Source organism: Boleophthalmus pectinirostris, unplaced genomic scaffold (assembly GCF_026225935.1).
Source record: "Boleophthalmus pectinirostris isolate CB_2022bp ecotype Guang Dong unplaced genomic scaffold, ASM2622593v1 HiC_scaffold_2, whole genome shotgun sequence".
In the NCBI taxonomy this organism is placed as follows: domain Eukaryota; kingdom Metazoa; phylum Chordata; class Actinopteri; order Gobiiformes; family Gobiidae; genus Boleophthalmus; species Boleophthalmus pectinirostris.
In genome coordinates, this window is record NW_026571152.1 from 41,831,761 (window position 1) to 41,855,839 (window position 24,079).

The 24,079-nt window shown below is 40.5% G+C and overlaps 1 protein-coding gene across 1 annotated transcript in view; it reads left to right on the plus strand.

The window, feature by feature from the left end:
* Positions 1-24,079, plus strand: part of sema7a (semaphorin 7A) — a 62,494-nt gene that overhangs the window by 31,920 nt on the left and 6,495 nt on the right. The window contains exons 10-14 of the mRNA XM_055155477.1: positions 6,781-6,976; positions 11,267-11,277; positions 14,034-14,135; positions 22,496-22,644; positions 23,364-23,416. Coding sequence (XP_055011452.1) covers positions 6,781-6,976; positions 11,267-11,277; positions 14,034-14,135; positions 22,496-22,644; positions 23,364-23,416 — 511 coding nt within the window. The remainder of the gene's footprint in view (positions 1-6,780; positions 6,977-11,266; positions 11,278-14,033; positions 14,136-22,495; positions 22,645-23,363; positions 23,417-24,079) is intronic.

The window sequence follows — 24,079 nt, forward strand, 5'->3', positions numbered from 1 at the left end:
GTAATCCGGACCAATTCTCTTGGAAGCCTGAGGGCCAAGAAAAAATTGTCTGAGGACCGCATTTGGCCCATGGGCCATAGTTTGGACATGCTGGACTTAAGATATTTTGCTCTTGATACTTGGGGTGTGATGCTAACTGTAAGCACTGCTCTGTCTGACTCAAATTAGACTTTAATCTGAGCTTTGATCAACACAATCTGACCATGAAGAACTGACTCAGCTGGAATTATAACAGGTGATCTGATCTGTCAAACATCAAATTACAGTCACAGCCTCGAAACATTCTGCAACACACTACACAGATTAGCATGGTCCAAAACTTTTGTTTTTCGATTCTCTAGATTAGAACCCTGCATTTGGTTCCATATTTGACCAAAATATGTGGGTCCAAATTTGATGCAAATTCATTAATATTTAGAATTTGCTCAAGACACTTGAAAATTGCCCTGTAGAGCCTAAACTATAACATAGAACCAAATAAATAAGGCCTATTCGAATAATTTGTCATTTTATTCAGGAAACACAAACTGAAACTTGCATAAAAATGACTCCATAAAAGTGTCTTATAAAGTCCAGCTCCTCTGTGTGTTTGTTGGCGTCACTAAAGATGCTCCTGTGTGTTTGACTCCTGCCGTAGAAACAGTTTCTGATCTTCATTGTTTGTTTCGCTTCAGTTAAAATGTTGAATAAGCTTCACCTCCTTTCAGCAACATCATTTACAACTTTCCTGGAATGCAGTTTTATCACTTTCTAAAAGTCTGCATCATCAAAGTGTTTTTGGCAGATCAAGAGCTTCGAAGAAACACATGGTGCTGATGGAGACAAACTCACTGATCTGTTTCTCTTCATAATCTGCTGGATTAAGGGCTTTGGTGGATCCACTGAACCTTCCTTTTCCATAATATTGTGACCATCAGCTTCTTCTATTCCTTTGTCACACTGGACTGAAGAATGCAGGACAAACATTTCTTCACTCAAGTAACAAAGATGTCGCCCAAAGCTGTTCAGGTGTTTTCTTCACAACTGAATCTTCAGAGGCGTCTTAAGGAAAACCAAATCATCTGCAGGAGCTTCAGAACTTCATGCAGAAACTTCACGCAGCTTGAGCAACCTCTGAAACATCTCCTTTTTCTTCCTAATTTCTTCCTAAATCATCTTTTGGAGCTGAAACCTAATGCAGGGTTCTGAAACTTTATTTGACCCTGTAGTTTAATCTTCTGCTGCAGCCGCATTGTAAATAATTCCTGTTTTAGAATTTCAGTAAAAGGAAGTTGATGTTGGCATTAACTTAAGAGAGAAGTCTATTTAAGTTTGTTCTGTTATTTGTCCATTTGCATCGCACAGTTTAAGTAACAGATTACATCAGACTTTTTCTGCTAAATCAACTTTTCAGAGCTTTTAATCATGTTCTAGTTGTTTCACCTTTTGCTCTTTTGAAGTTGTTTTTGGAGTGATTCGTGCATGTTTGAGTAATTTTAATCACTAATTTTGAAAACACTATTAACAATCAACCTCTGTACTTCCTTCTGTGGTTTTATTTTCTTAAATGGACAGTCTGGAATTTTGGACATAGGGCCTCATTTCCTCATGATCCAGAGTGTTGAAGATGTGTGGAGACACTTTTTAAAAATATTCCATCCAGTCCTTACCCACTCCACAAAACACCCAAAGAAAATCTATTATTACTCCAGACTGTCCATGTGAATGTCTGTGTTGATAGAATAATTTTACAAGTAAAACTAACCTTGTATCGTATGAATCGTCGCTTTTTCTCAGCAGCAACGGAGTTTTATTCTGCTCTAGTTAGGCTCCGTTCAGACTGCAGGGCTTAACGCTCAGTTCGGATTTTTTTGTGAAATCCGATGTTTTTGCGAGGTCGTTCACATTTCCAATTAAATGTGACTTGTATGTGACTCCAGTGTGAACATTAAACGGCCCAAAAGTGTCCCACATGTGACACTGGAGACACGACGACGTCAACCGCAGCGAGCGTCTCTGTGTTTACAGAAGTTGTCCAAACATGGACGCAGCATCGAGCACCTGGAGATTTTAAAGTTCCTCTCGTACCGGAGCCAGAACATGAACAACTTACTTGTTTTAAGGAGGAGATTGAGAAGGATGAGGTTTTTGGCCGTGGTGTTTTGTGGTTCAGTCCGCTGAAAGGAACGTGTGGATGCGGAGATGGAGCGAAGAGTGGTGAGTGGAGATGTGCTTCACTTCAGTGACAGAGTTCATGAACAATTTTCATTTGACGAGAAGAACGTTTGTGTACATTTGTCGCTTGTTGATAACGTGTAGGTGGATGAATGCGCTGGGTCGCATTTGAAAACATCGGATCTGTGTCGTTCAAACTGTCATTAAAAGATCAGATACAGGAACACAGGGGCCAAAAAATCAGATTTGGGTCACTTCAGGCTGCAGACTGAACGTAGCCTTAGTTGTGATGATGTGAACGTGGCCATAACTGGAACAGGCTTCTTCGTGTGCTCTATGTGTCTCCACACGTCTCCAACACTCTGGATCACGAGTAAATGACGCCCTACATCAACAATTCCGAACTGTCCCTTTAATCAGTGATAAACAAACGATTCAGCGTCTCGTAGTCATTTTGGTACAAATAGAAAAAACGCTCTGCTCTAGTGTGATGTGCAGATGTCCACAGAAGGAACCCACAACATTTATCTCGAATAAACACTCTTGACTATGAGTTTATTCTGACTCCACTTCAGCGTCCAGTCAGTTTCTATAGTGCATTAAAAAGTGAGTTTATTCCAGACAGGTGCAGTGTTTTTCCTGTACAAAGTTTAGTCTAAAGGCCGCCACACACTGCAGGAGAATTTGCCTAATTGTGGCTGCAATTTGCTTCTCCCCAAGTTCACGGAAGCGTCTGGTAATTATTACGGTAATTACTTTCCCACTGTGTTAATCGCAGCACATTCGCACGGGATAAACAAAGTCCGTGAAATGATTTTATTTTACTGACATTGATTGGGATTGAAAGAGAAAAAAACATGGAAAGAAGATGAAAGAAAGAGACAGAAAAGGCTCAATTACAACAACAAACACTGAGGTGCACATTCACACGGGACTAGGATTATCACCGGACGTCTTTGTTTGGTGAAATATAGAAGGTGCTTTACAAATTACAGACATGGAGCATTCACACGGGATTAAGATCTCAGGCGTCCTCCATAATTATTACACATCACCAAAGGTTCACAGGTAAAACTAAACCTGTGCAAACAGAGCTTTTGTGTGAGATTTTGAAGCCGCTGTGCTCCTCATGTGTGTGTGTGTGTGTGTGTGTGTGTGTGTGTGAGTGTGTGAGTGTGTGTGTGTGTGTGTGTGTTTGTGTGTGTGTTTGTGTGTGTTTGTGTGTGTGTGTGTGTGTGTTTGTGTGTGTGTGTTCCTCATGTTTGTGGCGTCAGTGCGACTCCGAGCTGCTCTTTTATATCGCAAACAGTAAAAGAAAATAAAACAGAGCATCGGCGATAGGCCTGGAACCATAATGGACTTTGCTGGACGATTAATTGACCAAGAATTTATTGCGATAAACGATAATATTGACATTTTGAGACCATTTTCAACTAATATAATGACTTGTTCACAAAATGCCCTTGAATAAACCACTGTTGAACCAAACACAACCAAAACAATAAATGCATGGATTATTAAGTCTCTGTAACAAAATTGCCCTTAAAAGTGATTTTAGTCATTGATTTATGTCAGAATATTGTGGCTCCTTTCTCTGTGGCTGCTGCTGTGAGCCTCGCGATCCTGTTTCACCCTGAGGGAGCCGCTGTCCTGTCTCGTGTCGCGTCGGTGTATTGTGGGATTTCTGTGGACTTCGGGCTCTCCCCAGGGGTCAGGCTGGTTGTGTCGGTCGGGCATGGGTGTATGTCGGCTGCTGGGGTTTGAGACATTTCTCATGACTTGTTTTGGGACACGGCGATGAACTGTTTTGGTTCTGACGGCGGCGCTTGTTTCTAGAGGACTGCACGGGACAGAATTTTCAGTCCCACTCCCGCCCTCATCTGCGATATTTTGGCCCACAATGAAACCTTTTAACATTCAGTCTCTTTAGTAGAGAGAGATGAGGAAAACAAACAAGCATGCAAACAGAATTTATCGTGGTCAGAAAAGTTATCAAGCTCGTTAAAAGTTATCGTACGATTAATTGATTTATTGATTATCGTTACAGGCCTAGTCAGGGGTAGACGCAGTGAAGGACACAGAGACGCAAGATACAAACTCAGTGTAACTAGAGTAATTATTACTCACCACACCTAAAGTTGTAAAGTTAAACTGCAGTATTTTCATTCACATTATCCATAGAATTTGTCGTACGCAAGTAATCACCCCAGTCCACAAAATTACGCTGTAAGTCGGGTTTGAGTCGTTGTTTAAAAGTAAAAAGGTGGGAGTAGTTCCTCACGTGTGTTTGTTTACATCCACACAGCGCACGGATCGAGCTGAAGCTGCAGATTAAATTAGTGACAGTGACTCTTCTTCCTGTGGACTTTATCTCCGATCTTTTTTTATGCTTTAAAAATCCTGTATCTGAAGTTTTGCACCACATTTCACACATAATAATGACACAGTTCTGACGTGTCAAAAGAAACAGAAAACGCACACTAAAATTCTTGTAGAGGTGCGAATGCAAGGAGCAGCCAGACTAGGGTGAAAAAATGCATAGCACTCGGTTGGCCAATGTCCAAAATAACGTTTCGGCAAAATGTTTTGGACCACAGCACACAAAATGGTTGCCAGTCCAGGTGCCCAAATACCCTCCAATGAATGGGAGGTCCCAAAGTGAGGTCACCCAGTGAGTTCAGCCCACTCTACAACAAGAAAAACAGTTTAGATATTTACATAAAAAACATTCTATAAAATACAGAAATAGTTTAAGTCTCTCACAAAAAACATCGTAGATCAAACTCCACATTCAGTCCGTGAGGAGCGAGAGTCTTCAGTTGGTGAATCCAGAAGTTTTCTCTTTTTGACAGGAGCATTTCTAGATTCCCACCTCTAGGGGGCAGCTCCACGTGTTCAATGCCAATATATCTTAAGGAAGAGACAGGATGGTTAAAATCAACAAAATGAGCCGCCACAGGATAGTTCATGTTTTTACATCTGATTGTTCTCCTGTGTTCTGCAGTACGTGTTTTTAAAGCCCGGCTTGTTTTACCCACACAGGGACAGGTGATCATATATAAATCACAGACTTGGTGTTGCAGGATATAATTCCTCTGATCATTATTTCTTTTCCAGTGTGATGGTGCTTAAACTGTTGCAGCGATACGTGTAGTTACACTGACTGCACCACCACAGCGGCGATTTACATAATTTCTGACGTGTATTTAAACTAGGGATGTACATTCGATTACATTTTCTTAATCGATTGTCAGGAGAATTAAAGATACATTTTTTATTAATTTTATATTAAAATTGTGATCATTATTATTACTGTTACTAATCTGTATAAATAAACTCAACTTTACGACATATAAACAGAACGACTCTAGAGCCACATCAGCCCGTTTGACATTATAATGTGTTTAATGCAGCTTTGACACATTTGTTTATGTTTTACACTAACAAAACTTAAAACCACATGACTCATTTGCATAAACTAATCGCTCTGATAAAAACAGCTCTTTCCTTGTGCTGATGTGGTTCAGCTTCTGTCGGACTAAAGGACACGACTCAGTGGAATATGAGTGTTCTTTCTGTGACAGAGGGGTGTTCTGCTGATGGTGAGTCTGTTCTGTGTGTGCGTCGTGTTGGAGATGCTTCATGTTTTCACAGATCGTACGTGTGCAGGTTTAGTGCAGCTCTTTATGTTGCCGTAACCAGGATACTGCGTTTACATGCACCGTGACCAAACCGGGACAGTGATGTGCATGTAAACGCTCTCATTTAGTGGAACAGAGTCTCAGAGGAGCCAGAGCCCAAACGTGGGACTGTGAGGCCAAGATTCCAGTGTTTATGTCAGACTCAGACTCGTCTCCTCGCACTGAAACCTACATTCGGTTTGTCGATCTAAAAACGAACATCATCTTCTTCTGATGACTGCAAGAAAAATGATCACTATCTACTGGATGAAACCTGAAATACCAACCCCCGATCAGTGGAAATCAAAAATCAGACAAGTTTATACAATTATTGACTTTTTCAAATAAGACACGTGTGCCCTAATATGCCTTATTTTTATGTTTTTACATTTTTATTTTTATTTGTTTTTGCATTTTTTTTCTCTTTTCTTCTTCTACAGGGGGGAGGAGGGAGAAAAAAAAAGAGTGAATATATAAATTGTGTGAAGGCCTGGTCTCAGGACACTGTTGATGTGAATTGATTTGTGGCAATAAAAGTGAAAAAAACAATAAAAAAATAACATAATCAACGTAATTCTTAATGATCAGTTATCGACCAATCATGCCCATCCCTAATCTAAACTAGAAGTGCAGAGTCTGATCTTTGAACATTTAAGAGTCTCAGAGCGACGGGAAACAGCTGACGATATCACGCTCACATCTTTATCTCCTGTGATCGATCTGCAGACAAATCTCGATGCAGTTTTTAACTTTTTGCTGCATGTTTAAAAATCGTTTAAGACCAAAAAACCCTGTAGTGTGTGGATGCCTTAGCACTGTTTTCATAAAGCTTTGCCCTCCGCTCCCTGCAGTTCTCCTCTGATTACTTTCTCCTGCACCAGCCTCTCAACCCACACACGCATGTAATGTCTTCATCCTCCTCCTCCTCTTGCTCTTTTTTGTGCAGTGTGTTAAAAACAGCAAGAATCTCCCACTGGCCACTGTCAACATGATCAAGGACCACCCGGAGATGTCAGACTGGGTCCACTCTGTGCATTATAAAGCCCCGTTCTACGTGAGCAGCTACAACTACACCAAGATCACAGTGGACCAGGTCCGAGGAGCTGACGACAGCGTCTACAACGTCCTGCTTCTGGCCACTGGTACGTCCTTCTTTGGTTTGGCACTAGACTGTTTATATAAATGGACACAGATAAACCGCTCGCTGCCAAACAGAAAGTGAACACTCTGCTACGGAAGATCATTTGTTCCATTAGAACACATGTATCATGAATCTCAGACTTCCAGTCATTGTTCAATTCACACTGGGAAGGATTTTCAAATCTATCAAATGTATATCAAACCTCCATGTTTGTTTTCCCAGTGGGATGTGTCTATTGTCAAAGTCGATCTTTTCAAGTCTTTTGAACCATATCACTTTTGTTTCTGGTTCTGATATTGTCATATTTTAGTTTTGTCCAGTATGGACAGCGCGATGACCGGAAGTCCGAGATTCGTGATGCATGTATTAGAATTTTAAATCTCCCTGAATTTCTCACTTTGAATTGTTTAACTCTGAAAAAACATGTTTGAATTGTTTTTATTCTGAATGAAATTTTAAGCGTACTTTTTCAATGCGTTTCAAATTCAAAATAAAAAATAAAAAATAAATCACCTTTTACATATTCAGCACAGATATTTTCAAGCTCTCAAATTCAACAATTAAAATTTCACAACAAAGCCCCAAGACGCCGAGGCAGAAGCATCGATCCTGTGTGAGTGACGAGGACAGAGGCTGTTTCCTATTGGCCGTTCTCATCTGTGGGCGGGATTTAGTTTAATTAATTTATTTAAAGAGACAGGGACAGTGCACAATAAATATTAATCTTAACAGGAGAGTGTTTGTACCAGGTTGTAGCGCCAGTGCTCATTTCCACCTGTCGTCCCTGGGCAGGTTGCAGTGAGCGTGACATGCAAGTAAACTCCTAAGCAAAAAACTTCAGGAGATAGGAAGATCTACGATGTCTTTATTTTAGCGCAGGCAGCTTACAGAACTCAATTCAAATGATTACAGGATTTCGGTCACCAGCGTCTCAGAATGACAGCAGAATAGACAGCTCTTATACATGACATCTTGTTGAAATATTAACTTATTGATTAGCTCACTTAAACAAGAAAGTCCACATACATATTTGATAAAACTTGTTTTGAAGGACATTTTGCAGACATATTGATCAGGCTACCAGGTTCACATATGCCCCCCTTTGGACCTTGGTTTGGGGCAGCAACCAAAAGAAAACATAACAAGAAACATTTTGATATGATTCAATTAACAGTAAAGCATCAACACAAGAAAATAAACCCACAATCTCCCCTATTTGATCACATTAAACATGTGATCACTCAACCAATATGGAGAAGCAAGGCGCTACCTCCACCTACAATTTATCCAAATTTAAAAACCCCATGTGTGAGTAAATATCATTTTAGCCTTAGCTTTTTGATTTCAACATATCTCAAGTTTTACTAACATAACACACTGAATAGCATAATACATAATCAATACATGACTCTCGGACAGCGGAAGAGACAAGGAGCACTTACTTAGAAGCTGTTTTAATCTCTTATTTAAATCAATGATTTAATCTGTAGGGTTTTAATCAAACCCAGTCATCTGGTTCGGGACGTGAAAGTTGAGAATCAGTAGAGAGTAATAAAATTTGAGTAACAGGAGCATTTCGTGTAAGGGCAGAAGTAATCAAACGCTCTACCAGCGATCTCATACACGGAATGATGCAACATCCAATTACGACTAATACTGCCATTATAATCAAAAATAGTAGTAACAAGAGATACTATAGTAGCCGTCCAAGGGCCAAATATTTTATAGAGCCAGTTAAACCAAGTATTTTCAGGTACACCAGAGTTCTTAACCAGTTCTGCTGATAATGATTTGAGTTTGGCTAAAGCTTTGGTAATACTCCCATCAGGAGAAGTGTTGTTTGGTATGTAGGTGCAGCATTCTGCCCCAAACATACTACATACTGATGATTCTTTGGCAAGTATCATATCAAGGGCGATTCGATTCTGCCAGGCCATGAGTGAAGTTGGGCCCAATTGTTCTACAATGCCTTCTAGTGCCTCAATCGTATAGTTTATGAATCTTTGTTGATTATAGTAGAGGTAATTTATCCAGATAGCATTTTTAGTTGCCATTACTGCAGGAAATAAAGCTGCGGTGAACCCAGCCACAATTTCGTGTTGTGCTTTGAATTCGTCTGGGATACCTACTGGGGTTCCTATAGCGCTTATATAAATATCATCATTAAAAGATCCTTTAAGTTTGGGTCTAACCCGGTGAGAGGACCTTTTGGACACATGGTTATATTTTAAGTTAAATCTGTGTGACAATTTAGTCGGTTTTAGACTCATAACTGAATTTGCAGGGCCAATAGTAAATGGAACAAATAACATAATCGGTGCACAAATGCCTGACCACGTCTTTGGTAGAATGGCATATAAGCGTAAATCTGCACATAACCACCAAATATCAGCACGGGCAATAGAGTGGTTGGTTAAAAGGACAAAATCTTTATAATTATCAGAAGACAAAGTCTGATTACAGAAATTGTCTGAGAAACTCTCTATTTCAATTTTGTCAGCCTTTTTTGTACCCGTATTTATAACAGTATCTCTAAGGAAGCAGGTATATCTAGCAATTCCCATCGTCCAAGATGTAGGTACATCTTTTGAAGTTACTACTGGTAGTTTGTGATGGAGGTGATAACATTCATCAGTTTTATCAAACGATTTTCTAGTAAAGAGTCTAAGGATACAGGTCAGGTCTGTTTCATTAGAATATGGTAAGGATGTAGTGGTTAACCTAGGTCTGGCCGCAGAACATACAATACAATCTTCTGTAGTCACAGTATGGGCAGTATACTGCACCCATTTTAACCACGTGTTTTCATTCAAATCTTGTCCTGTTTCGATTTTTATTGCTTCAGTTAGGGAAATTAAATCATTTTCTGAAGCAGGCTTATTAGTCTTTAAAATTGTTATTTGTATGTATCCTTCGAAATTTAACTTTATTTTCCTATTACATGGCACAGAAGGGATTTTAGAACACAGGAACCCTATAGAATATATACCAGCGTCATTAAATATTGAATTTTGAATTGATAATAACAAAGGATTACATCGTTGTGTAATTGATTTACGCCCTCTACAATGTTTTAAGTCTGCTTGGAAAGCTGCATCATCTTTCCTGTTTTTTGTTAGAGTAATTCTCTGTTGTAAATCAGTTTTGAAAGTATTTTCTGTTTCGTGTTGCTCATCAGTACTGGCTATAACTCTGGCAAACCCTATTGAATTACCATTTTTTCCTGTCAGACAAGTATCTTTGCAAAGAACTTGTACATTGAATACGTGATCTATAGCTGGGATATTTAACATGCAGTCGAAAACTTCGCATGCGTCAAATAGGATATTGCAAGTTTGTCCCTCATAACAAAATTTCGCAAGTTTTGGTGTTTCTCTTTTTAATCTGTTCAGTGCTCCTTGACCCTTACCCGTATTGTTGGTCGCCAGCTCAGTTGTTTCTTTGATTGTTGGCTGTGGCTGTCCGAGGTCAGTTCCAAGGCTTCTATGGATAGGTACTATAAAGCAGATACAACAGATAAAGATTAGCATAATCAAAGATAGACACTGAGAATTTCTCAAAAAGCATGGCCTATACTCCCCTTCTATGTTTTCTCCCCTTTTTCTCCTCCTCCTCTGGAGCCTCAGTGGTGGACGGTGGACAGGGTTGTTTCTTAGGTTCTCTGGTTCCAGCAGTGTCCGGATTTCGTTGGTTTTCCCCATCTTCATCCTGGATGGTAGATGTAGCGGCAATGTCAGTTTGGATTTGGGTTAGACTTCGATCATTTGGGTCTACTGGTGACTTGAAGCAGTGCGATAAATGGTACCACACTTTAGATGTTCCCTTTTCAACTTGTACAGATCTCCCAGTGGACTGGATGACTTTATACGGACCAGTTTGATATGGCTGTGTCCAGTTGTTCCGTTTGTGTACCTTTACGTACACCCAAGATCCTGGTGAGACGGTTATATCTGGATTGGCTCTGACCTGTAAGTCATGCGTTCTTTGTCGACATTTATGCAGCTGCATCACTATTTCTTGAAGCTGTTGGACATATGCGTGATGTTGTTTGTCCCAGTCTATGAATGGTGCATCTTCAGTGAATGGGCCTTCAGGTTTATGCATTTCTCTTCCAGTCAGTAGTAGATGAGGAGAATATGATGTAGTTTTATTTACACTGTTTCTGATGTCCATCAGGACGAACGGTAGGGCAGTGACCCAATCAAGTTTTGTAGTTTTCCAGACCTTTGCAAGTTTTCTCTTGACAGTTGCATTCATTCGTTCACAGACTCCTTGGCTGGCGGCGTGATAGACAGTTCCAAAGCGCTGGGTGATGTTAAGAGCCTTTAGCACATCACGGACTATTTTGGCGGTGAAATGTGTCCCATTGTCAGATCTTATGACATCTGGAATGCCAAAACGTGGAAAAACATCAGTAGTTAAATGTCTTGACGACTTCCTTTGCAGTTTCTGTCTTACAGGGGAATGCTTCAACCCATTTGGTGTACTCACAGACTATAACCAACAGGTAACGGTATCCTCGGACTCTCATCTCAGGACCCATGTCTGTGAAATCCATGACGATTCTTTCAAAAGGCTTATTTGGGAGAGCATAAGTTCCTGGAGGTGGCTTGCAAGACTTCTTCGGGTTCATAGTCTGACAAACGTGACACTCGTCTATCCAATATTGCATAATCGGCTTCAAATGAGGATGCCACCATAAATCAATATGTTTCGAGATGGCTTCATAACTTCGATGAGTTGGGGTGTGGTATTCTTCAAAGAGCATTCGAAGCAACGGTGTTGGAGCCAGAATGCGTCCTTCATGATTTCTCCAAATTCCTGTAGCATCTTTTGTAGCACCACGTTGTTTCCAGGCGCTCTGTTCGTAGACTCCAGCTGCTTCTTGAATTTCCTTTATGTATGTTGCATCTATTACATTTGCATCGGGTAGCATCTCAACGTTTCCATCAACATGGACAAGCATGTTTCTTGCANGACTGGGTCCACTCTGTGCATTATAAAGCCCCGTTCTACGTGAGCAGCTACAACTACACCAAGATCACAGTGGACCAGGTCCGAGGAGCTGACGACAGCGTCTACAACGTCCTGCTTCTGGCCACTGGTACGTCCTTCTTTGGTTTGGCACTAGACTGTTTATATAATGGACAGAGATAAACCGCTCGCTGCCAAACAGAAAGTGAACACTCTGCTACGGAAGATAATTTGTTCCATTAGAACACACGTATCATGAATCTGACTTCCAGTCATTGTTCAATTCACACTGGGAAGGATTTTCAAATCTATCAAATGTATATCAAACCTCCATGTTTGTTTTCCCAGTGGGATGTGTCTATTGTCAAAGTCGATCTTTTTCAAGTCTTTTGAACCATATCACTTTTGTTTTCTGGTTCTGATATTGACATATTTAGTTTTGGGATTCGGACATCGTAATGTGTGGTTGTTGGATCCTAACAGCGGAAAACGGCTCGAGAAATGGGCTTCGTAAGTTTGCGAACTCCACAAAATGCAAAAGTGAATCAGATGTGTGTGACTCAAACCTCTGTTCAAACTGTTTCTCTTCCCAACGGAATTGAAAAAGTGAAAAGGTGAAGGTGATGGGCAGGATTGATCCACGGGAAGAACCAAAAAGGAAACATTTGACTGACCCGAGTTTGCAGAGAACATTTTATATGTGGAGCGACAACAAAACAAAATCCCGTTTGTTAATGTAGAGGAGCAGAAGACAAACAGACTGAGCTGCACTTTCTTGTTCTTGTGGTTTTACAGCAACATCACGTCTTGGTCTCTTTGCAGTGGAAGGTGTTTCTTGGTGAACAGTTGGTGCCTTTTGCTTTGGTGTTGACTTTTTAAATTCATAACCGAGGTTGATCGAAAGATCAGGATTTTGTTTTGTTGTTGCTCCACATACAAAATGTTCTCTGCAAACTCAGGATAATTTCTTAGGCAGACAAATGTTTCCTTTTTGGTTCTTCCTGTGGATCAATCCTGCCCATCACCTTCACCTTTCACTATTTTTCAATTCCGTTGGGAAGAGAAACAGTTTGAACAGAGGTTTGCAGTCACACACATCTGATTCACTTTTGGGGTTATGGAGTTCGCAAACTTCCGAAGCCCATTTCTCGAGCCGTTTTCCGCTGTTAGGATCCAACAACCACATAATTACGATGTCCGAATCCCAAAACTAAAATATGACAATATCAGAAGCAGAAACAAAAGTGATATGGTTCAAAAGACTTGAAAAGATCGACTTTGACAACAGACACATCCCACTGGGAAAACAAACATGGAGGTTTGATGCTCACTTTTTTTGGAAAATCCTTCCCAGTATGGACAGCGCGATGACCGGAAGTCTGAAACTCTTGATGCATGTATTAGAATTGGAGTTGGGAGTGAGACCGGGACTGAGACTGGGACTGAGACCCTGACCAGACCGGGACTGGAGACCAGGACCAGACCAGGACTGAGACCACGACTTAGACCAGTTTAGTCCCGGTTCAGTCCATTATCTGTTTTTTCCATTATTCATTTAAGCACAAAATAGAGACAAATAATGAAGAGAATAGTTGTTTTTTCATTTTCAGATTTTTGGTTTTGTTTTGAAAAACAAATGAATGAATGATACACGGAATCTTTGGTTCCAATTCACTTTGTATTGAAAAAAGTCACTTCTCTGTCTGTACCTGCTGCTGTGAGGATCGATTTTTGGTTTTAAAATGTTCGTATTAATCCGATCCTGGGGTTTTTATTTCGCTATTTTGTCTGTAACTTAATTCATTTTCCTAATATGAACCTGGCTCCAAATTTTCTTCTATAACTGCTGGCCTCTGTGAGCTTCATTTACCTCTGGAGCTGAACGCTGTGGGTCACACTGCCTTTGTCGACTCCTTTATATATAGCTCTGTTTTTGTTTGGGCGCAGCTCGGGTTCTATTGTTAAGAGCTTCCCTGTTTAGCCGCCTGTTCCTGTTTTATTTATCAGTGGAACAATAAACTAAAAATACCTGCTGGAGGCAAAAGGTATTAAAGGCGCTTCACTTTCTGCACAGATTCTGGAAGATCCATAAGGTCTTGGAGGCGGGACCGAAGCCAGTGGTCGTCTCGGAAACGCGTCTCCCAAATACCTCGACTGTGCTGTCGATGAAACTGGACTCCGCCAAGGTAAATGACGAGGCAGAACGAGCTGCTGGAGTTTGTTTTTTTTTTTTCAAATGAAACAGAAAATAGACATCAAAGTTCTTGTAGAGGTGCAAATGCAACGAACAGCAACTTAAAGGTGAAAAAAAATGCACAGCACATTCAGATGGCCCATGTCCAAAAGCTTTTTTTGTTTTTAAATTACGTTTTGATCTTTTTTCGTGCTTTTGGGGCCCTAGTGAACTTTAGTGTGGGGCTCTCATTATAATGCACTGTTTTGTTTTGTTTTTTTTTGTTTTTTTAATATTTATTGTCTGTTTTTCATATTGTTCATGAGACACACATATCTTTATTTGAATTATGGTGGATTGGAAACTCGTCTTATTAGTTCAGTCGCCGACTAGAAAGCCAGAATTGAAAGTAGTTTTATTTTTTTCTAGTACAATTACATTTTTGTTTACATCCATTACATATGATTATGATTATGCTGTAATTATGTTCAAATCAGGGTCAAACTGACTCGTCCATTCTAACGTAAAAGGGGCAAACGGTTTGCCAGTTTAAATAGATCTAGTTTAAAGATCTTGTTTAAAAGTAAAACTCCTCTCATTTAATATCATATTGAGAGAAAATCGAATTGCTCTGAGGACTCGGCGATTAGTGGCACTGAGGGGAATTGTCTCTGTGAATGAATGTCTTGTATTGTCACTATGCACATGTATAATCCACAGTTTACACCTGCACAACGAGATAAAAATCAACTCACCCTCCAGTGCAGACATGCACGTGGGACATGCACAGCGCAGTACAAAAAAATAAATAAATACAAAATAGAGGAAAGAAATAGTAAATAATAGAGCCCGACCGATATATCGGCTGGCCGATATTATCGGCCAATATGGGCACCTGGAGACATATCGGCTATCGGCCGATATGCTCGCTGATATGGGCCGATATTTCACGTGGGCATGTTGTACCTCGTTATAAAGCTTAGACTCTCTACATTATGTTCATTTAATCCAATTTACAGACAGATAAATGTCCTCATATGTGGCTCCGCATCAGTATTTATCTCTGCGGTATAATTTGTCTGTGTCCGTACTGTCCCTGAACACACCACCAGAGTGACGTCACTTCACTCACGTGTGTTTGTTTACACCCGCAGACGTGCGCAACACTGAGTTTATATTCTTTTTCGGACAATCGGTTTGAGTCTGGATTAAAAGGACATTTATTAGTGCAGACTTGTGATGTGAGGAGGAGCCTGTGTGAGTCTGAGTGTTGGAAATACATCGACTTTGAAGCTAGTTTAGGTTTTGTTAGCGGTTAGCTGCTGTAGCTCCCACACATAAACAGGCTGTTTTCTATTGGTCTATTGTAAAGTGACTATATTGGCCGTGTATTTGTTACTGAACCTGCATTGATATGTAAATGAGCTGTGAATAGACGTGTGAATGATCCACATTTATGCATATAATTTAATTACCGCGGTGCGCAGCATTCACGGCTAAAGGCTAATAGCGATAGTTTACTAGCTAGGAGTTATGGGTCGGTCGCGATCGAAGCGGCTCTTAGAGCGAACAACAGGAGCCTGCTTCTTATTGGGAGCCGTGTTTTCTCTTTTTCTCACTTTTTCTCTTCAAGCCGCATGTCGACCCGTAGTTTGACAGCAGCAGCGGCTGAAAACGAAACTTTCAGAAATCTGCGTGTGCATAGGATAAAAAAAAGTGCATATTTGGCTGCAGTTCAGCATAAAATGAATAAACCAGGACTAATCTTGGGCTCAGTGAGGAGAGAGATAGAAACCGAGTCCCGACACTCAGTCCTGGTTCAGTTTTGGTTTAGTCCTGCTTGCAACAAAACATCTCAAGAGTCGCTTGGGAGCCGAAAGAGCCAGCTGCTTTAGTGAGCCGAGCCAAAAGAGCCGGTTTCTCCAAAAAAAAAAAAAAAACTGGAATCCCATCACTAGCAGCTAGAATGTGATGCAAAAATGCCATTAGGCCGACCTACTGTCTGTAAATATGATGTAAAGAGTCAAAATAACAATAAATGTTGCCTAAATAAACCCAATTTAGAATCCACTAGAGCCAAACCTAAGTTTTTTAATCAATTCAAGATTTACAGTGAATTTTTACATCACTAAATATATCGGTGATTATATCGGCTATCGGCAGCTCCAACTTCCATTATATCGGTTTCATATCGGCCACAACAAAATCCATATCGGTCGGGCTCTAGTAAATAGTAAATCTATGCTCTATGCTCAGGGAAATACTCTGATGTGTTATTTTGGCTTTTGTACAAATGCTGTAAAGTTGTTAGTGTTTAAATCATATTGTTCACCCTTGTACAGTTCACCTCTGGATTAATTACAAAAAAGCCACTTTGTAAAGACTGCAGGTGCCTACAATGACACTTTACGGAGCTTTTGAGGAGCCACGATGGCTGAGTGCGACTGAAATGTTTGTTACTGCATGAGTGAACACTTTGCAAGCTGCACTTAGAATTTCAATGTACAGTTTTATCTGCAGACTGAACAATAATGTAATATAATATAATATAATGTAATATAATGTCACTCACAGATATAAGAGTCAGTGCAATTCAATATCAGTCCAACATGTGGAGACACTGGTGTGAGTGTCTTTTAAAAACATAAAAGTTTATTGTTTTGTAATATCACTGAGTGTGGAATAAAGATGATGATGATGATGATGATGAAATATGTGCGTAAGTAGTAGTGCAAGACATAAAAAATGCTGGGACACCCAAGACAAAAAAACTCACTGCACTGTATTTAGATATTGCACAACAGGTGGACGGAAGGAGATGATCTGACGAAAGCTTATTCCTGAAAAAAAAAAAAAATTTTTAGAAAAGCTTTTGGACATTGGCGTGTGGCGTCATCCGAGTGTGCTATGCATTTTTTTTTTTTTTTTACTTTCACACTGTTGTAGTTCTTTGTCATTATCTTTAGCCATTTGACTCTATTCACGCTTACGTCACAAACCAGGAAAGATGCGATGACGACTTCCAAAGGCCGAGTTTTCTTCGTCTCCATGTCATTGTCGTGTTCTGTTATGTTCGCCTCATCAACAATTCCAACCGCACTTGAGTTTTCATCATTTCTCCACTGACACACAACTCCGAGAGCACTGGGTACACGCGAAAACTCCAGATGATTCCAAACAGCACATACGTCCGCAGTCTTCATTTTCCCGCTGATCATGTTTACGTCAGTGGGTTTGATCACAGTCGGTCGGCGAGCGAAGTGTCGGGAACCACACCGGGAGTTTTCATCGCGTGTTTCCAAACGTCTTCCCGGTTTGTGACGTAAGTATGAACGAGGATCCTGACACGGAGGAGGTGTGTGTCCCCCTCTACTGGCAGAAATGGGAAACGGAACTAATATCTACATGAGTGAGGTTACTGCTTTGTTGTGACTAAAGATGTTTTTAAAAAGCTCAGTCGGTGCGGAGTGTTTTTCTGATTTGAAGGCTGACAGGTTTAAATCCCGCTCTCGACGTAAACATCACTGGTGAGCGTTCAAATCCACTGACTCACAGGTTGGTGGTGTGATTCCAGCTCCCGCACATGAATGCTGTCATTGTGTTCTTGGGAAAGGACACTTGACCCACCTCGCCCCCAGTGTCTGTCTGCACTGGTGTGTGAATGGATGAGTGTTTCCCTGATGTAAAACGCTTTGTGCCTTGACGTGCTCTATAAAAATGTGGCTATTTACCACAATCTCTACTCACGCTGACGTCACAAGCTAGGGACGGGCATTCGATGAAATTTTCTTAATCGATCGTCGGAAGAATTAACGATCGATTATCGATTAATCATTAACGTTTTTATATTAAAATGATCATCATTATTATTACTATCTGCACTACTATCTGCATAAATAAATTCAACTTTACGACATATAAACCGTAACGACTCTAGAGCCACATCAGCCCGTTTGACATTATAATGTGTTTAATTCAGTTTTGTTCAACTCTCACAGAAACAAAACTTAAAACCACATCACTAATTTGCATAAACTAAGCGAAGATAAAACTACCAGCTCTTGTGTCGCTGATGCAGTCAATTTCTGTCGGATTAAAAGACATGACTCAGTGGACCATATTTGTGTTTGTCAAAACCAGGACACCGTACGGGGGGAGGGGGGCGGGGCCTCGTCATCGACAGTGCACGATTCTCACCTGGCAAAACTTTTTTCCACTGGACACAGAAACATATGTGCTGCTTTATACACTGTGCACATGGACTCACACTTGTCCTGCAAACGGAAAGCGTGAAATTTCTTGTACAAATCATCGTTAAATACGCATTTGTGCTTCGGTTCGTTGCAGACCAACTGTCTGTGTTTGTGTCTCGCTCCTTCTGATGCAGAGACACATGTACACACCTGTTTGGTCTCACTACACACAGCAACCTACATTCGGTTTGTCGATTAAAATTAACGTAATCGATGAAATTCTTAATGATCATTATCAATTAATCGACTAATCATGCCCATCCCTATCACAAACCAGGAAGACATTCGGAAACATGCAATGACAACTTCAGGTGGAGTTCGCTGGGACACTGGGCTCGACGACCGACTGTGATCAAACCCACTGAAGTAAATGTGATCAGCAGCACCAGTTTAACTCTTTCCCCCCCCTGTTTCCTTAATTGACGTGTTTTGACACCTCCACTGTTTCACTAAAGACAGTGTTGTGAAGGTGACTTTAAAATGTATTCCCTACAGATTCAGATTACATACCCCAAAATGAGTTGTAACAAATCCATTAATTACTTAAAGTGAGTAATGTAATCTGAATACTTTGGATTACTTGATTTGCTGTAGAGAAACAAAGACGAGGAAATCGTAACATAAGAAGTTTCATCTGCTAAAAGAAAATAAAAAGCCCAGACTTTACTGAACCAAATTAAAAATATTATTGATAGAAGAGGAGGAGACCTGGTTTAGTCCTGGTTTAGTCCTGGTTTAGTCCTGGTTTAGACCTGCTTTAGACCTGGTTAGACCTGTTTTAGACCTGGTTTAGACCTGGTTCAGTCCTGGTTTAGACGTGGTTTAGTCCTGGTTTAGTCCTGCTTTAGACCTGGTTAGACCTGGTTTAGACCTGGTTTAGACCTGGTTTAGACCTGGTTTAGACCTGGTTTAGTCCTGGTTTTAGTTTTAGGGTCCTGGTTTAGACCTGGTTTAGTCTGGTTTAGACCTGGTTTAGCCTGGTTTAGTCCTGGTTTCCTGGTTTAGACCTGGTTTTAGACCTGGTTTAGTGTGGGTTTAGACCTGGTTAGACCTGGTTTAGCCCAAAATGTGAAAACAGGAAAATCCCTGTGTAATCCATTTATTTCAACCAAGTAACTGTAATCCAATTCCCACTCACTGAAACAGTAACTGTAACTGAATACAGTTACTCATCATTTGTACTCTGATTACATAACTCCGGTACATGTAATCTGTTACTCCCCAACACTGCTAAAGACGTAATTTGACGACCATTAGAAAAGTTTCCTGTTTTTCATATGTAAACAGAGGCTGTGATCGGTCGGGGCCACTACAACCCACACTGACCAAGAGGATTCAAGGATGTGTTTTCGCAGATTTTTTCCAAAGTTAATCGAAGTAGTGACGATTGTAGCTTCCGGAAAAAAAAAAAGCACAACACGAAACATGAGCAATGGAAAGATTGCGGCGCACAGTTTTAGAAATAATGAGGAGCGGACGTATTTTATGGATAAGTTTAGAGAAAGTGACTTTTATTGATTTCAAAATGACGATGAAGTTGATTATAAAGTGGAAAACAGCGACAGCGACGGACTTTCAGAGAGTGAAACTTACGGAGGTGAAAATGCAGCTGATGCGTCGGTTTGCCCGAAATCTGGATGTTGCTCAGGTGAGTCCTTTGAAATATTTCAAAATATTTGGGATGATCTGGACTGAAGAGTGAAGCAACCTACAAGTGCCACACATTTATGGAAACTTCTGTAAAAGACTTGGGAAGAACTTTCTAAACAATGTTGATTTGTGTTGTAAAAAGAACGAGCCACGAGTGTGTTCAGCTGTTATGTCTGACAAAGGTCGACACATCAGTCAAAAGTTTAGAATATGTTTTGGTCGACAGGAAACAGGAAAAAAAGTGAAAAAATGTGGTGTTCTAAAACTTTTGACCAGTAGTGTATGTGCTGTTTGGAATCATCTGGAGTTTGGCGCCTCGTCTCTTCCAATCCCATGTACCCAGGGTTTTGTCTCAGTGGAGAAATGATGAAAACTGAGGTATGGTTGAAATTGTTGATTAGTCGAACATAACGGAACACTACAATGACATGGAGATGAAGAAAACTGGGACATTTTCTAATTTTTCCTAGATATTGTCAGACTTACCGTATTTTTCGGACTATAAGTCACTCCAGAGTATAAGTCGCACCAGCCAAAAAATGCGTAATGAAGAATAAAAAAACACATATAAGTCACACTTTTTGGGGGAAATTCATTTTATAAAATTGGAGACCAGGAGCCGACATTTCCTGTGTAAAGTCAAGTTGTAGTAAAAACAAAGAGAGAAATAAAGAAGAGCACAATTCACACAAAGTACAGTACATAAAATCAAATTCTTCAGTTAACAGTTAAACTATCTGGATTTAAACAGCGTCACAGAAGAGTTCTCACATGTTCAGACTGTTCCAGGTTTTAGCTCATGAACCTGAAACTCTGACTCCCCTTGTTTAGTCGTGACTCTGGGCACCAGCAGGATGGTCTGACTCCTCAGAGTGTGAGATGTTCATTGAACATGTCCAGATGGACTTTTGGTGCTCGAATGGAGACACTTGTACAAACAGAGCTGCTTTAAAGTTCTGAGCACAGGGCCAGAGCAGAGACCTGAGACGGACTTATGTGCTCGTACTTCCTAGTTTGAGTCAGGACTGAGCTGCAGCGTTCTGGATGTTCTGGATTTCTGGATGTCTGGATGTTCTGATGTCTGGATGTTCTGGATGTTCTGGATGTTCTGATGTTCTGGATGTTCTGCAGCGTCTCACACTCGTTTGGAGGACAGTGAACAGAACATTCAGTATCTAGTTTTCCAAGTCTGAAGTAAACTTTGTTTTGCTATGTTTTTGATGGTAAAAGGCTGCAGATGTTATTGACTGTGCTGTTTAAGTTGGTCCATTATACCCGAATTTCTTGTGATTTGAAGTTTTAGAGAGAGAGACTGGAGGTGATGCTGACACTGTCCCTTTGTTGTGACAAACACTATGACTTCATCTTTGTAGAGTTTAGCTGGAGAAGTTGTTTGCATCAACACTGATCTGTTGATGCAATGACCAAGTGAGTCATAACAAGAACAAACAAGTTTAACAAACTCTCCATTCACTCCAAATCACTAAATCATTCAATTCCTTCATCCTCGGTGTCACTCTGAACAACTCAACCTCCGGAGGTAACAGACGCAAACTCTTCTGTGTCGCTGTCGTCAGACTCAGCATCAGTTCAGTTAGAATTATTCGGGTCTTTTCTGAAGTCTGGTCTCCATCCCCGCTTTTCCCCATGTCCCTCACAAGTTTCTCTCTCACTCCAAACTTTCTTTCTGCAGCAGGACAGAGGCTCTTTCTGCAGGAGACATGCGCAGTAGAGCCAAGTGACAGTGGTACAGGAGGAACAGGAGCAGCAGATCCTCACACACAAGACTAGAGCCTCTCCACGCTTCACTCTCAACACTTTAATATATTTATAAGTCACACCGGAGAATAAGTCACAGGAAACACCCAAACCATGACAGAAAGTGCAAGTTACAGTCCGAAAAATACGATATATTGGGAACAATTAAACGCAACCTTAACTAGTTTTCTGGGTTATGGAATTCCAAACATTGTTCAGTAAAGTATCTGGGAAATATATCCAAATTTTCTTTCTGCTCCTCAATTTCCGTTTTCAGCTGCAGATTTCACGATTCGCTGCTCGTAATCTGCAGAATATGATTTTGTTTTGGGGGGAATTTGTGTTCAGTCTTCTCAGTCATCTTTTTAAGTTTGTTTAAATGTTAAAGAGGCTCTTTCTGCAGGAGACATGCGCAGTAGAGCCAAGTGACAGTGGTGCAGGAGGAACAGGAGCAGCAGATACTCACACACAAGACCAGAACCTCTCCCCACTTCATTGTCAGCATTTTAATATATAAGTCACAGGAGTATGTCACAGGAAACACCCAAACCATGAGAAAAAGTGACACTTATAGTCCGAAAAATACAGTACTACTGCGAACAGAGCCCAAAGGAAGTTGTCATCTCATGTTTACATATGTCTTCCTGGTTTGTGACGTAAATGTGAACAGTGCCTCTTGACCAAAGCCTCTTGTGTGTGTTTTTGTGTGCAGAAGAAACTGGTGGTCGGTTTGCCGTCCTCCATCGTGACCGTGGACCTGCAGTGGTGTGAGTACGGCTCTTCGTGTGAGGACTGCGTTTTGGCTCAGGACCCGTACTGCGCCTGGTCCACGGCGGCGTCCAGGTGCACGGCGGCCGCTCCGTAAGTGCTCCTCTGGACAAACACACGCTTTTTACGCTTTAACCAGTGTTGAGAAGATGACTTTTAAAATGTATTCCCCTACAGATTACAGATTACATACCCCAAAATGTAGTTTGTAACTGAATCCATTAAATTACTTAAAGTGAGTAATGTAATCTGAATACTTTGGATTACTTGATTTGCTGTAAAGTAGCAAAGACGAGGAAATCTTCACATAAGACGTTTTATCTGCTAAAAGAAAATAAAAAGCCTAGACTTTACTTAACCTTATTAAAAATATTATTGATAGAAGAAGAGACACGTCCACACAGCATGATTTAGTTAAATCCTGTTTTAGACCTGGTTTAGACCTGGATTTAGGTCTGATTTACACCTGGTTTAGACCTGGGTTTAGACCTGTTTTATACCTGGTTTAGTCCTCTTGCTTTAGTCCTGTTTTAGACCTGGTTTAGTGTTCGGCAATGAGTGGAATTACTGAAAAAAAGAAAAAAAGAAAAAGGGATATAGCCCAAAATATGAAAACAGTAAAATACCGCCGTGTAATCAATTTATTTTAACAAAGTAACTGTAATCCAATTACCACTCACTGAAACAGTAACTGTAACTGAATACTCATAATTTTTACTCTGATTACCTAACTCCTTTACATGTAATCTGTTACTCCCCAACACTGGCTTTAACAAACTTCATGATCACACTGAATGCATTTTCTCTTGCAGAGGGAACATCCAGAAAGTAATGACTGGAAACCACACCGTGTGTCCACCAAAAGGTAAACATTAAGCTTTTGTCCAAACCATAGACAAAATAAACCACAGACCATAAACTGGATTTTCAAGATTCCAAACTGGGAAACACCCAGGTTGGGTTAGTATAAATAAAATAGTAAAAACAGCATGTTTACCACGTCTTGTGTCAGTCATGACCTGAGGAACTTCAGACTCTGCATTTCTTGCTTTATTGTCATTCACAAACACAGATTTCTGTTTTATGGTAAAACAAATGACAATTTATGCTCCTCTTTACTGTTGGCAGGATCAGATTAGTCAAAAATTGTGATAGTTCTGTTTTAGGCCTGGTTTAGACTCAGTGTTAGCCTGATTCATCAGACCTCGCAATTGCTGCTGTTTGGTCGTGACGTCTGTAATGCTCCAAATCCCATAGGAAAAAGGACAATAACGTCTTTCCCTAAACGTTTCCCCAAACATTCTCTTTGTTCTGGCTTTAAATCCTTGATCTGGGTTCTGGCTTTAAATCCTTGATCTGGGGAATCGTTGCCAACACAGAATGTCTGTCTTCGTCTACATCCATCTCGCCGCTTTGTTTATTGTTGTGCTGAAACACAAAAGGGACACAGACAGACGCCACCAGTTTGACGTCATGTCTTCACAGCTCACAGTTGATTTTTTTGATTGCGTCTACAACTTCTGAGGTT